The following is a 14,952-nucleotide window of genomic DNA, read 5'->3' on the forward strand; positions in this document are numbered from 1 at the left end:
ACTACCTTAGACCCTTGGTTCCCAGAGCTATAGTTGAAGATTGAGGAAAGAGATTTTAAGAAATTTGAGATATAATGCAATCTTAACAATCTTTGTAAACAAAATCATCAGAGAGAGGGAGAAAAAAAGAGAGAATGAGTGCTAGCTAAGAAAAGCAAGGACAAGACCTGGTAGAAGGAGGTCATTTTGAAAGAGTTGGCTAACCAATTCAAGAAATGAGTGTTAAGCATCCACTCCATGCAGTATACTGTGCTAGACACTGGGGATATAAAAATAGATTTGGCCTTCCTGCTTTCAGGAAGTTTATAATCTAATAGGGCTAATGAAATGTACTTAAATAATTATGATGTGCATAAGAGTGTAATAAGTGCAAAGGAGAAATTCTGCCAAAGCCATATGAAGGTTTGAGCAGGAAGAAATCACTTTGAGTTAGCGGGAATACAGAAAGCTTCATGGAGAAAGTGTCACCTGAGATAGGAATTGAAAGAAGAGAGGGAGAGACTTCAACAAGAAGAGATACAAGGGGAGAACATAATGATGTTATTATATTCCACTGTAGTCTTTGGTAGTCATTATCCTTTTCAAACTCTTATGTTTGTGGAATGCTGATTTGAGGTGAGCATGGGGAGGAGCAGGAAGACACTTTCCTGGGGATCATAATTAGAAGAGACCTTAGACATTATCTAGTCCAGGCCTCTCATTTTACAGAAATTGGCTTAGAGAGGAGTGACTTCCCTAGGTCACCAAGGAAACAAGGGGTAGAGCTGAGATTTCAAATGAGGTCCTCCAAATCCAGTATTCTTTCTGCTTGAACATTTTGGGTATCTGGCCCCCAAGCAATTCAGAAGAAAGGAAGAAAGTGGGGGCATTGATTTTTGTCTTTTTAACACCTTTTACATATGCCCTTTATATATGCATCTGTCGTCTGGCCCTCATCTTCGTGCCTATTGCATCGCCCCTCTGTCCAGTCTGCCTACCACAAGTCTCTCCCCACTCCAGTTCATCTTCCACTCAGCCGTCAAAGTGATCTTTCTGAATTGTAAGTCTTGTCAGCACCCTTTCTAATAAACTTCATTGGCTCCCTGTCACCTCTAGAATCAAATATAAAATCCTCTGGTGTTCAAAGCCATTCATAACCTTCCCTCCCACACACATCAGTCCAGTCTTCTTACTCCTTCCACTCCCCCATCTACTCTTCACTCCAATGATACTGCTCTCCTTCCTGTTACTTCAACAGTACTCTCGTCTTGGTATTTTCACTTGCTACCTCCTGTGCCTGGAATGCTCTGCCTTCTCATCTCTGTCTCCTAGCTTGTTTGGCTTCCTTCAAATACTAGCTAAAATTCTGCCTCCTCCAGGAAGCCTTTCCAGATCCTTCTTAATTTTAGTGCTTTCCCTCTCCTGACTATTTACTATTTATCTTGTGTGTAGCTTATTGTACATGTTGTCTCTTCTATTAGACTGAACTCCTTCAGTAGGAACTGTCTTTTTCCTTTCTTTTTATCTCTAGCATTTAACACATGCATTGCCCGTAGTAGACACTTAATATTTATTGACTAACTATATGAAAACATTCCCAATTGCCTTTAATGTTAATGTTTCTCTCTAACTCTACTGATTATCTCCAATTTATCTCATATATACCTTGTTTGTATATATCTGCATGTTTTCTCCCACATTAGACTCCTTGATTTCAGGGTCTATTTATTCCTTCATTTTTGTCTTTCTTTATTTCCTCATTACTGAAGGCAGTGCCTGACTCTTAGCAGGTGCTGTATAAATGCTTATTGTTGACTTCAGTAGAGGGAAGAGATCAGTGTGGGTTGGAATCATCAGGGAAGGTTTTTTTGGAGAATTGACTTGGGGTGAACCTTGAAGGACAAGTAAGATTTGAATAAATAGAGACAAAGTAGAACTGAAGAAATTGGACTCTCTAGACTGGGAAAGCAACATGAGCATTGTGGGGCAAGAAACCAGCTTAGAGTTGAGCGTTTTTAACAGAAGAGGTTTTTGGTTTGTTTTCTTTTGTTTTGTTTCTAGAACATGCATGTATGATTTCATCAGCAGTTTTATTCCAGTTCTTCCGTAGCTATGCCTCTATATAGCCAGCAACAAAAAGTTAATGTTAGGGAGAAGAAATTTTCATGCATGCCCTACCTTCTCATTTAGAAAAATACTGAAATTTTATTTGTTTTAAATTAAGTTTTTTTAAAGTACATACACATCTTAAAACAGAAGGTTTAAAGTTTATCTTTTACATTTGTCATTTCAGTTAGACTTGTAGATAATTGTGTTGGCAAAGCTGTAGTTCATTAATTATTAACAGCTATATTCCGCAGGTTTTTATTGAAATTATTACATGCCAAGAGGACATGACATTGGATACATTTTGTGAATTGAAAAATAAATTATACATTCATTTCTGCCACTTTGAAAGGATTATTTCAGTTCTTAAATTTTCACTGAAACACTCTTGTGGATTAAAAAATATGATAGTAAAGGTGGTTTAAATACTTATTATGGGAAATTGTGGAAATCCCTTATGTGAAACTTTTAAAATAAATCATTCCACTTGTTTTAAGGTATGGATTTGCCTGAAACCAAGAAGACAGACTAAATTACCTCTTGAGTTTTTTTGAAATAGTTCTTTAATTACTAATTAATTGTGCTTTTGTTGTCAACAGTATCAGAGGTAAAGAAAATATTAAAAAGTGATCTACTCTCTTTCTCTAAATTTAGATACACCATACTTAAAACATGTAGGGGTAGGTTTATACTAACCAATTAGCTTCTACCTCTCCCTACTTAATGCCAGCAATCTAAAGGCAACTCCAACTTCTAAATGCACTATGTTCCAAATAAATTGGCTGTTTAGATTTCAGAACACTTTCCCATACGAACAGTGTCATTAAAATTATTGTTGATTTTGAAGGACAGTCTGTAAAAGTTACATATCTGAAGTATGATACTTCACAAAACAATCTTAAGTATTATACATTTATTCATGGGAAAAGGTATCCATAATTCCTTCTTGGAGTGCCAAAAATATATTCTCCAATCCTATAGCAGGAGTTTGGACACTCCCCAGATTCAAGCTGTTGCTGATGGCTCCATAGGTTAGGTTAAAGAATTTTAGCAGGTAAAGGGCTCTTGAGGAGGTTGAATTGCATAATAGATATGAGGATTGTGGAGGTAGCAGCAGAGTGATCTCTGGGATAGACTAAGAGTTAAGCAGAAAAATAGATGCTTTAAGTTACGCAGCTCTAGAAGTAATACCATCTATTACTATAAAAAACCCTAGAGATTTTCCCTGGCTCTGCCATTTGCTGTGTGATCCTGAACAGTGTCTCCTGTTGGGCCTCAGTTTCTAAACCTGTAACATGCATTATGACCTCTGTGAGATGTCTCATAGCCATATGATATTCTTAGGGTTGGGTTACCTCCTTCCTTTTCGTACCGAGGGCCTAGGAATCATCTGGGCTCCTTTCTGGTAGAGTGGGTTAGAAGTTTCACTCCTGTGGCTCCTCTCAATCCAGACTACTCCCTTTTACTCTTTTTTCACTTGAACTTGTGAGGAAAGTTAAATGTGGATGAGAATGGAGTTTAGGGTGTAGGTAGGCCTAATGTAAGATTAATTTGTATTTCAGAGGAAAACCACATTCACTCCTATCTTGTGCATTTAATCTTAAGTGGTAGGCTCTGGAATGAAGAGAGGATGATGGGGTAGGAGGTGTAGAGACGGGAAAAGTAAGGTAAAATAGGGAAGGGGTGGGAATTTATGCCAAGTTCTGGATTCAATTCAATAAAAATTTATTAAAGCCCTCTGTGTGCAAGATGCTATACTAAGCTATAAGGCCAAAAAACAACAAAAAAGGAAAGTTTGGAGGGGAGTGGGTTTAGAGAAAAAGATAATCAGATCCATTTTGAATATATTGATTTTGAGATGCTAATGGAATATCCATTTAGAATTAAGAGCACTTGGTGGGCAGCTAGGTGGTGCTGTGGATAAAGTGCCAGGCCTGAACTCAGGAATATCCATCATCCTGAGTTCAAATCTGACTTCAGACATTTTACTGGCTATGTGACCCATGGCACTTAATCCTATTTGCCTCTATCTCCTAGTCTCTAAAATGAGCTGGAGAAGGAAATGGCAAACCACTCCAGGATCTTTGCCAAGAAAACCCCAAATGGAGTCATGAAGAGTCCGACATGACTGAAATAACTGAATAACAACAACGCTTGACATTTTTTTAATTTTTAAAGAAATTTCTTACAATTTTATTTGTTCATATATCACTATTGTTATAACATATAATCAAGAATTAGTTATAGCAAAATGAGGTGAAAATTGTCAGATATTTTTGAGTATTATACTTACATTTATAATAATCTAGTGAATAATTTTCACATCTCTTTTACCCATTTATGCAAGCATTTATTAATCATTTTATGTGTGCAGAGGGCTCTGTGCTAGATAGCAAGAGGCATAAAATTATTTTTAAAAGATATTTCCATGCTTTCATTGACCTTATAGTTTAATAAGGGAATGACACACAAACACAGAAATAAGTGTATTAGGTAACTGGCAAACAAACGTTAGAGGATAAATTATTACAAAGAGAATCAAGGAAGGGCACAAATTTTTCTGGCTATAAACAAAGAGAAATTATTCTATCCTTTTTAAAAATTTAGCTCTGTCAGTTACAGTTACTCCAGTTCTTAATTGGTTTGTATGCAAACAAGCACCTATGGAACAAATCTTCAATTATTTCATATTTATTTTTCTTAAGTAGGTTTCATTTACCTTTTAAATAATAAATATTAACAAATATTAAATCAAAATATGATCGATTTTTAAAAGTTTTCAGGGCTTTGGTGTTGAGTTTTTTGTTTTGCCCATGGTTTTGTCTGTCAGTTTTAGATTTCACTCAGTCAAGCATTTAATCTTCTTCCCTAAAACTCATGCATTTAGAAGTGGACAGGGGTCAGAAGTTACAAACACACCTGCTCACCCGTACATGGTATGACCTTGGACAAGCTGCTGATGTTCTTGGAGTTTTCATCTGAGAAATTTGGGCCTACCTTTTAGGGGTATAAATAAAGTATAATTTGTAAATAATAAAGCTATTAAAATGTTAAAGTTATTAAAAATAACTGAAAAAAAAAGTCCTCACTAAAACATACCCAAGTAGTCAACTGGCTCTGATTGAAGAGCTCCGGTAAAGGGGAATCCACTGTCTCTGAAGGACTTCCATTCCACTTTTGGGTAGCCTTAATTGTTAAAGCAATTTTCTGACATTAGGCCTAAATTTACCTCTTTACAAAATATTCTGTTCTTTGCTTCAAGTTATACCTTTCTAAAACCAGACAGAACAATTAATCAAAAAGTACCTATTAAGCACTTACTATAAATTAGCCAATTCCCCCACCCCCAATCAGTAGGGATACCAAATCAAAATGAAAAAGTCCTTGTCCTCAAGGCATCATAAGGGCAGAGACAGCATTTAGATATGACATATTAAAAGTAGATACAAGGTAACATTAATAGTGAGTAAGGGCCCTACACTTGGGAAACCAGAAAAGGCCTCACCCACACATATAAGTAAACTCCAGTGCTTCTCTGTTACCACTATGATCAAATAAAACTCTCCAGTGTTTATAACCCTTCAGAATCTGGTCCTCCTCTCATCTTTCCAGTATTATTACTCATTACCCTCTTCCATGTGCTTTAGGGGCTAGCTGGACCACTAGAATTTACTTATTGGGGGGATGGCATTCTACCTTAGGAAAAGTAATTTGGAGTGGGGAGAAATCTGAGGTAGAAACCAATTAGCAGACTATTGATATGATGTAAGGGAGGCAGTAGGGATCTGAACTAGGCTGGGGTTACTGTGTAGAGAGACAGGGACAAGTATAAGAAATACCAAGGAAACAGAAACAACAAGATCTTTCAAGTGATTAAATATGAGAGATTTGAACTGGGATGATAGAGAAAGATGGTGGTCTTAATGGTGATAGAGGAGTTTGAAAGGAGGATGGCTTTGAGGGAGTAAACAAGTTCTATTTTAGACATGTTGAGTTTGAGATACCAATGGGACATATCCAGTAGGAAGTGATGTAGACCTAGGGTGGGAATACAGAGAACCATGAGTCATCTGCATTAAGAAGGTATTTAAATTCATGGGAACTATTGAGGTCAGCAAATGAAAGATGTAGAGAGAGAAGGAAAAATAGGGCCCCCAGGATATGATGCAGATGATGACCCAGTGGTTAGCATAGTGCCTGACACATAGTAACTATTTAGTAAATGCTTGTTGATTGATTTAGCAAAAGATAATGAAAAGGGGCAATCAGACAAGTGGGAGAAACTGGTTGTGAAAACCCAGAAATGAGCAATTATCTTGGAGGAAAGGTTAGTCAACAGTATTCGATGCCACAGAGAGGTCAGTAAGGATTAAAACAGAAAGGGGCATGAGATTTGGCATATGAGAGATCAATAATAACTTTGGAAAGAGCTATTTCAGTTGGGTGATTAGGTAGGAAGCCATGTTGCAAAGAATTTATTGAGTGAGAGGAGAAGTAGAGACATTGAGTATAGACCACTTTTTCAAGTAGTTTGGTTGAGAAATGAAGATGTGATGTTAGGCAATAGCTTGAGAGAATTTTAGGGTCTAGTAAGGATGTTGGCAGACTTTACTATGTGTGTGTTCTGCAGAGAAATGTAAAAGCAAGCATCCAGACGTACACAGGAGGGCCTGCTATCACACGTTCTTTGATCTGCTTTTCTAAAAGGAAAGGCAGCTTTTGAGGGGTCAACAATCACTTCAGTCAAGCACATGTATCATTCACTTAGTTCATTGGAAAAAGTAGCACCTTGAACTTCACAGAAAATGCAGAGAAATTAAAATCAACAGACATGGCTTCCAACTGTCTGACATAAGCAATGCATATGTCATAGATCAATAGACAGATCCAACTGTCTGATCATTACATACATACATAGTTACCAGAGAGAAGCACCAGAGATAGAGGGGTGAGAAGCTTCTTAGCGGCTGCCCAGAGTTTCCTCTAGCCAAACAAATACTTCAGATCAAAAGGAAAACCTCACCTCAGAGTATTTATACATTTTTTAGAGCCAAAGGGCATAACAACTCTTGAGAACCTGTGCCTCATTAACAAAAGGTGTAGGCCTTCCTACAAATCTTCACTAATTAAACTCCCCTTAATGGGCAGACCCTTTAATGGTGGTGTAAGATCTTTAATATCATTAGCATTACAGGAAGAAATCAGTAGATTGGGAGATACAAGTGAATAAATGAATGAAGTATTTATTGAACACTTGCTACATGTGAATATTGAAGATGAGAAAAAAAGAGCAGTGAGGCCAATTTGCTAGAGAAGAAAGGTGGGTTGGGATCAAGTATATGTGTAAAGGAGTTAGGCTCTCTTTTCTCTCCTTTTCACAACCTCTTTCCATCAAAGACTGGAGGAGGAAATAGTAGAAGATGATGGAAAGAGGTTGGGAGAAGGACAGATGAGGAAACTCTTCATGAACTCTTCCTTAGTTTTCTTAGTAAAGTATGAGGTGAAGTTCTCTGCCAAGAGGGTAGGGGAGGCTGAAGGAATTTGAGGATCACAGTGGTTTGGATGTGGTGAGGGGGATAAAGCCTCAGTTAAGGAGGGTAAAAGTGTTACTTTGCTACAGGAGGGTCCAGTTGAGATCAGTTGACATAAATTTGTAGTGGGTGAAGTCAACACAATTGTGTGACTTCTTCCAACTCCCTTCAATAACTTGTGTGTGTGTAAGCGAGAAGGTGGCTTGTGAGAGTAATCCAGGGTTGGGGTTTAGTGAGGTACAAGTGGCCATAGGACAAGAGCCAAGAACAAGTCTAATCCCTTTTGCATGGGACAGATACCAAAACCTTCCAGTATTCTCTCCTCTAGGCTAAACATCCCCAGTTTTTTCAATGGATTTGAATTGATTGCCTCTTTCTTTATCATCTTCATCGCCTTCCTCTGAACTTTCTGTAGCCCAGAATTGTCAAATTTTTGTCCACCAGCAACATTTAGCCCAGATTAAAATGTCACTGAGAAATGTTTAACTAAATAAATAGAAACAAAATATATCATGTTGTCCTGGTGTTCAGTCAACTCTTCATGACCTCATTTGGGGCTTTCTTAGCAAAGATACAGGAGTGGTTTGTCATTTCCTTTTCCAACTTATTTTTACAGTTGAGGACACTGAGGCAAATAGTTATATAACCCTGCCCCAAGGTCACACAAGTAGTAAGTTTCTGAGACCAGATTTGAACTCAGGTCTTCCTGACTCCAGTATTGGCATTCTATAGGTATCACCTACCTATCCCTCACAGTATAACACAGATAATGTTAATTTGTAGTTTTCTAAGTCAATATGCAGCCCACTTCTGTTTGAGTTAGACAATACAGCTCTAATCTATCTATGTCTTTAGAATCTGATGCATATTTGTTAAAAAGGTTTTGGTTTTCTTCTCTTCAGTAAAAGGGGTTGAGGGGAGGAAGGGGAAAAAATGCCATGCTTGTAATTTGGGGGGAAAATTTTAGTTTAAAAAATCTGATGCCCAGAGCTGAACACAACACTCTCCAATGTTTAGTTTGTAGTTCGCTAAAACTTACCATTTAATTTTATTTATTTCTTAGTTTATAATTCATGGAACAAATATTGGTGAGATATCTAAGTGTATAGTTGACCTAATGACATGTGCTTTCTTAGAATAATAACCAACACATACGAGACATGGTGGTCACTGCTGTAGCTCCTATTGGGGGGAATATCAGAGGGGTGTCACATCATTTAATGGAGACTTCACTAGGCATTTCTTCATGTGTACCATATCTAGTTCTGTTTCTACATTTCCAGACCCATCTCTACTAATGTCTACCTAGGCCTTCTGCCAGTTCAAAGATGTAACTCTTTTAGATTCTTACATAATTAACAAGCTCACTGATTCATGGTACTGATGTGTTCTAAGTTAAGGGTTTGTCAAATTGATTTAATCATTTTTACATGTATTAATTTATTACAGCTCTCCACGCAAGGAGATGCCAGTCAGGTGATTGGGCCTCTTACAGAAGGACAGAGAAGGAACGTCGCAGTGGTGAATTCTTTGTATAAATTACATCAGTCAGTTATGAAGGTAAGCTTTGTTTGTTTTTCCATTTTTATTCAGCTCTTTTGATTTTGCCCCAGGTTTTCCCTACGCCCAGACTAAGAAAATGTATGAATTCTTAGGGGTTTTTTATGCTAATGTGAAAGAAGGAACAATAATTGTAATTAAGCAGAAAATTTATATGAGAAAAAGTAGTCTTTGATAGGTTGGCCTTTCATCATAGGCACAGCCTCTTAGTTATGCAGTTTGCTTAGTATTTTTTTTAACAACAACAACAACAACAAAAGATGTTAGATCCTACGTGGGTATTGATTTAGTTTTTTTATCATAGATGTGGTAAAAAATGAATCCAGTGTGCTTCATGTTGTGATAAAATGGGATGAGAATTGGCTGTGTAAACAAAGGACAGTGTTCATTTTCTGCCTCTGTTGTTTACCACCTCTGTGATCTTGGGAAAGGCATTTAATCTCTGAGCCTCAGCTGCTTCAACTATAAAATGAGAGAATTGGCCTACAAGACCTGGTAGGTCCAGTTCCTTCAATAGGTCGTAATCCTGTGATCCTATGAAGAGTGTAATTTGTCTTTGGACTAGGAGAGACTAATTTGACATCAGTCTGTGGTGAAATGAGAATATACTTGAGCCCCTTCCTGAATAAAGCAATTTCTTATTGTCAAAAATGGCATTTAAGTCACTGATATTTCTTATTCTTCTTTGCAGTGATTAGCTTTAAGTAGATTCATTTCAAGTTTAAAAATATGTAGTATGTTTTTTTCACTTTCATTGGGTGACATGATTGAATTTTTTCTATTAATAATACCTCTTGCAGAATAAATTATTGATTGATCTTTAACCTTCACATATATTATCCAAGGTGTTTTGAACTACTGACTCCTAGGAAAGAAGCACATTCTGGCTAAAAGTAAAAATAGGAAGTCCTTATGATACTATTGATGGTAACAATTTGAACATGCTTTATTTAACCAAACCTTGTAGATTATGTTCTTTAGGAAAAACATGAAATATTTGGGAAGCTTGAAAAGATGAGAAGTTAAATGGTCTTCTCATGTTTTTGACCTAGAGTGTGGTAGTTATATTTCAGGATTATTTAAGAAATTATTATTTTAAATATTTGGACAATTTCTTTATGTGCTAGTCGTATTACAAAAGGTATGTTTTGCATACTAAGCAGAACATGTAAAATGATAATTTTCTTAACAAATTATAGCTACCAAAACAAAAAAACAAACCCACAACCCAACCCTAAGTTTGTATTTTTTTCATGCCATCTTGTTATTATTCTAGAAAACCAGAAGCAATGGAAGATTCCGTTGAAGCAGGTTTAAATGTCTCTATTGATACTCACAAGATTTTATTTTTATAATGTTCTGAATTGATTTGTAAAAAGGGCAATATCTGGCATTTATGTTTTAAGGACTTCTTGAAAATTAGACTCTATTCCAAATTCCCCTTGGGGAACTGAGACATTGATTTTCTCCTTTCCCTTCCCTCTCCCTTCTCTCCTTTTTTCCTCTCCCCTCTTTTCTCATCTCCTCCTTTCTTTTCATCTTATATATCTTCCTTCTTTCTCTTTTTTTGGTATGTGACATAAATGGATTACTGTCACTGAGCTTTATCAGCTGTACTTCTGTATTGGTAAAGAACTTAAGAAAAAAATTTAATATTCTTGATATTTCTCATCCTTTAATGTGCCATATGCTGTTTTTAAAATAACCTGCATATATCAAAAAGTACAAATGGGTTTTTGAAATATTATGAGAAATATCTTGAAAATAATGAGCATAATTTAAATATGTGGTCCTGAGAGCCTGAGTTGTTACTTTCTGGTCACACCCAATATTGGCAGGCAGAAATGATTTCATCTAAGTTTTGCTTAGGTTTAAACTCTTTTTTAGGTAATTTCCAACCAGAGTTCATTCCCAGCAGCAGCAGAGGAAACAATAACTGCAGCCCTAAAGGTAACATAATTTGATTTACTCTGTAGTATTTACTTACCTGCTAAATTAGAAATGATTGAAGAATACTATTTTGTGTCACTTGAGGTTCAAAGCTTACATTTAAAAATGTGAAGAATACACCCATCCTTTTACTTATGAACAAAATTCCTTCTGGGAGAGAATCTTCAGCAAGGTGAAAACCTACATAGCAAAAATCCTATTCTTCATTTTGATGACGAAAAGTATGTTGTATTCTTGGGACCCTCACCTTCCTCTTCCCCCCTCCTCCCTGTCACTCCTTTTCACCAAAATATGGCTTAATAGAAACACACATAAATAATATTAATGGCGCATAGCAAAAAGAAAAAAGGTTGGTGTATGAGTATTGAGGCAAAAAAAAGATGAAGTTGGAGTAAGTTAGTCTGCCACTGGAGGTAGCTGGTGGCACAGTGAAGACCGCCCTGGGCCTGAAGTCAGGGAGGCTATAGAGTTCATATCTGGCCTCAGGTCTTTTATTACTAGCTGTGTGACCCAGGGCAAGTCATTTGACTTCTATTTGCCTTACTTTCCTCAACTGGAATAAATTGGAATAATAGTAGCACTTACCTTACCAGGTTGCTATGAGGATCAAATCAGATGATATTGTAAAAAGTTGTAACACATGGCCTGGCACATAGTAGGTACTATATACATGCTTATTTCTTTCTCTCTCCTTGCTAAAGTATAAAAAACCCAAAAAAACAAGGGTGCTCAACTTGGGAAATTCTATAGAATCCTCATTTTCTTCATCATCCAGTTCTGGAGCTGTGGGCTTCATGACTATCAAAGCCATACCAGTAGAGAGCAGGGAGGGACGCCAAACCATGATGCATACAATTATTGATTCTTTCCCTCTGTGTGTGTGTGTGTGTGTGTCTGTGTGTGATATCTGCTATTTATTGTGGTTGTTATGGTTGATCCCTTTTGGTTTAGAGCATATGCATTTCTTTTTTTTTGTGGCTGTTATTTGGAGGAAATTGCCCATAATAGAGAAACATGGTCCATATAGTGAATAATAAGTATAGATTACTGTTGTCCATTACAATGAAAATTTGTAGATCCAGTATCTGAAGAGTAAGGGGTGCCCAAGGGAGCAGGCATGTACTGTTCTGCAGAATGAATTACATGGACCTGAATGCCTCAATCATAGACTCTTCGATGAAGATGATGCCTTAGAAATCATCTGGCACAACTTCCTAATCTTATAGAGGAGGAAATTGAAGTCCAGAGCAATAAAGCAATTTGTCTCTAGTCTAATACTGACAGTGAGAGGCAGAGCCCTGATTTAAACTTAGGCTTCCTAACAGTACAATCTTTCCTTTATATACCCTTACACATGTAATGACTCTCATCAGAGGTTAGTGCATCTCTGAATAAGAACCTGCCCTTCCTAAAGTTGAAGCCATAGCCTCAGAGCCCAAATCCCGTTCTGCAGCATGATCTTTTTAGTCATTTGTTCACTCCTCACATCTACCATTCTCTTCTGAAACATTCCCCCATCTGGTGTTTGCCTTGCTGAATTACCAAAGTTAACATATTTCCATTCAAATAACTGTTGTTCTACTGCTACCACATTAGCCCAGGACTCCTTGAAAAGTCCACCTTAGGCCTAGGAATGACCTTAAAACTCAGAATTCAGGCCATTTAGACTTTCAAATTCTAAACCACTGTTTTCTAAACATCTTGTTTTATTCATTAAAATTTTATACACAAAGTCAACATTGGATAAAGAGCTTGCTTTAAAGCCAAGAAGATCTGAGTTCAAGTTCTCCATGGGATACACACTATCTTTGTGATGCTAGACATTTGCCTAACCTAACTTAACCTCTTAGTGTTCTAAGAAACTTGCTGTGACTTTAAGTTGCAGAGAAGGTGCCTATCTGCAATGGTAGAGAGACCTTCCCCACTCAAGAGTTCCCTGTAGGTCTAGTCGAGTACTTTCAAACTCAAAATAGAAATGGTTCCCCATTGATCACATTTTGACTTAGAAAACCACAAGTTAACATTAGTTTCATTTTTATTTAGTTTGTTAAATATTTCCCAATTACATTTTAATCTGGTTCAAGCTTCAACTCTTCAGTGTTGTGGCTTACGTGGAGTCATTGGGCAGTATGTTTGACACCTCTGGTCTTGTCCACAAGGGCAGACTTCCTTATGGATATCCAAGGGATAACACTGTTCTGTAGTAGTAGGCGCATTGGATTAGAAGACCTAAGTTCTTCTTTGCTGCTTATTACTATGTGTGTCCCTTTGGACCAGTCATTTATCCTTTCTATCCCTCAGTTTCCTCATCTGTAAGATGAGGGACTAAGACTAGATGGTCTTTAAGTTCTCTCTCATTTCCGTATTCAGTTTGGAAACTGTGAGGCAGGTCATAGTCCCAAGTTCTTTAATACATTGTATTTCCATCATTAACAGGTAGGAGAGTTCCTATATATAAGGGTAACATATAGTCCAAAAGCCTAACTAGATATTTTTAAAAATACAAACTACCTTCTCCCTTTTTCTCAAGGGCCGATTTGGGTACTGTCTTTTCCATAAAGTCATTTCCTGATTTTCTTTAACTGAAAGAAATCTCTTCAAATTTCTATTTGGATCTCTTTTTTAGATTCATCCTATTCATCCTTTTATCATTATTATTATTAGTGATAGTATACTTTCTTTTTATCTAAACCAATGATGTCATTGTAAGGATCTTCCAGCAAAGAAGCACTCCACCAATGAGTAACAACTATTTTGCAGTTTAGTCTTAGAGACTGAGTGGCTTGCCTAGAATTATACAAAGAGTGTATGTCAAACCCAGATCTTCTTAACTGTAAGGCCTACTCGCTATGCCCTAAGCTACACTGCCACGCATATATTTTTTATTAATTAACCCTATTAGACTGTAAGCTTCTTGAAGTTGGATACTGTGTTTTATTTTAGGTTTGTATCCCTAGCATTTTACATAATACCTTGTTATCTCAGTGGACCCAGCAGTCATTACTGTAATAGCAAGGCATAATTAATGTTCATTATAATGATTGGAATTCATGAAGAAAAATTTAGATTATAGTCAGTCTTTTCTACTTGAAAAAACAGGAAATTGTGCAATACATTTTTGAAAAACTCACATAGAATGGTTAATTTTTTTAAAGGTATTGACTCTTAAAGGAATGCACTTAATTCTCTGGAAAATTTATTTATATAGAAAGTTACTCCCTAATAATGCCGGGTAAGTGATGTAGTGCTCTTTATATGTACATAGCAAAGCAATCACTGTCTATATGGCAGTTCAGAACAAAAAGTGGTTTTAAATAACTTAGGCGTAACATTAAAATAAGTCACTCCCAAAGTTATTATAATTAAATGACTTCATTATTAATGTGTTCATTAATATTAACAATGACATTTGGTGACATATTAGATAATTCTCCTTATATGCAAGGAAAAGAAACCAAAGCCCAAAATAACATAGAATTTTTAGTTCAAATATTAACAAAGTAGGAAAGAGGAAAAGGGCTATTATGTCTTTTTTTCTTTTAGAACAAGTATATTTTAATACCTCCTGTGTCAGTGAAAATGATATGTATTTTTGGTCCTTGGGTTTCAGCCAGTTACTACACATCATAAATTATATTCATAGGTCTAAGGGATTTAATAAGATGCCTATAGCTTTACTGAAGTGAATGGGTTTTCTTTTTTTTATCTTCAAGTAATTTAGTTATTTTTTTACTTAGATTTTCCTAATGGTTGTCAAGTTGTTTGTCTGTTATCTGTCAGTGTTCCTGTAGCATATGTATTTAAAATTGTCCAGTGCCATAACCAA

The 14,952-nt window shown here is 36.4% G+C and overlaps 1 protein-coding gene across 4 annotated transcripts in view; it reads left to right on the plus strand.

Annotated features, from left to right (window-relative positions):
* COG5 (component of oligomeric golgi complex 5) overlaps positions 1–14,952 on the plus strand; it is a 385,795-nt gene that overhangs the window by 337,702 nt on the left and 33,141 nt on the right. For all 4 annotated transcript variants that reach the window (XM_072653056.1, XM_072653057.1, XM_072653058.1 and 1 more), the window contains 2 exons: positions 9,066–9,176; positions 11,064–11,126. In XM_072653056.1, the coding sequence (XP_072509157.1) occupies positions 9,066–9,176; positions 11,064–11,126 (174 nt within the window). The remainder of the gene's footprint in view (positions 1–9,065; positions 9,177–11,063; positions 11,127–14,952) is intronic.

The sequence above is a fragment of the Notamacropus eugenii genome, chromosome 3 (genome assembly GCF_028372415.1).
Source record: "Notamacropus eugenii isolate mMacEug1 chromosome 3, mMacEug1.pri_v2, whole genome shotgun sequence".
In the NCBI taxonomy this organism is placed as follows: Eukaryota; Metazoa; Chordata; class Mammalia; order Diprotodontia; family Macropodidae; genus Notamacropus; species Notamacropus eugenii.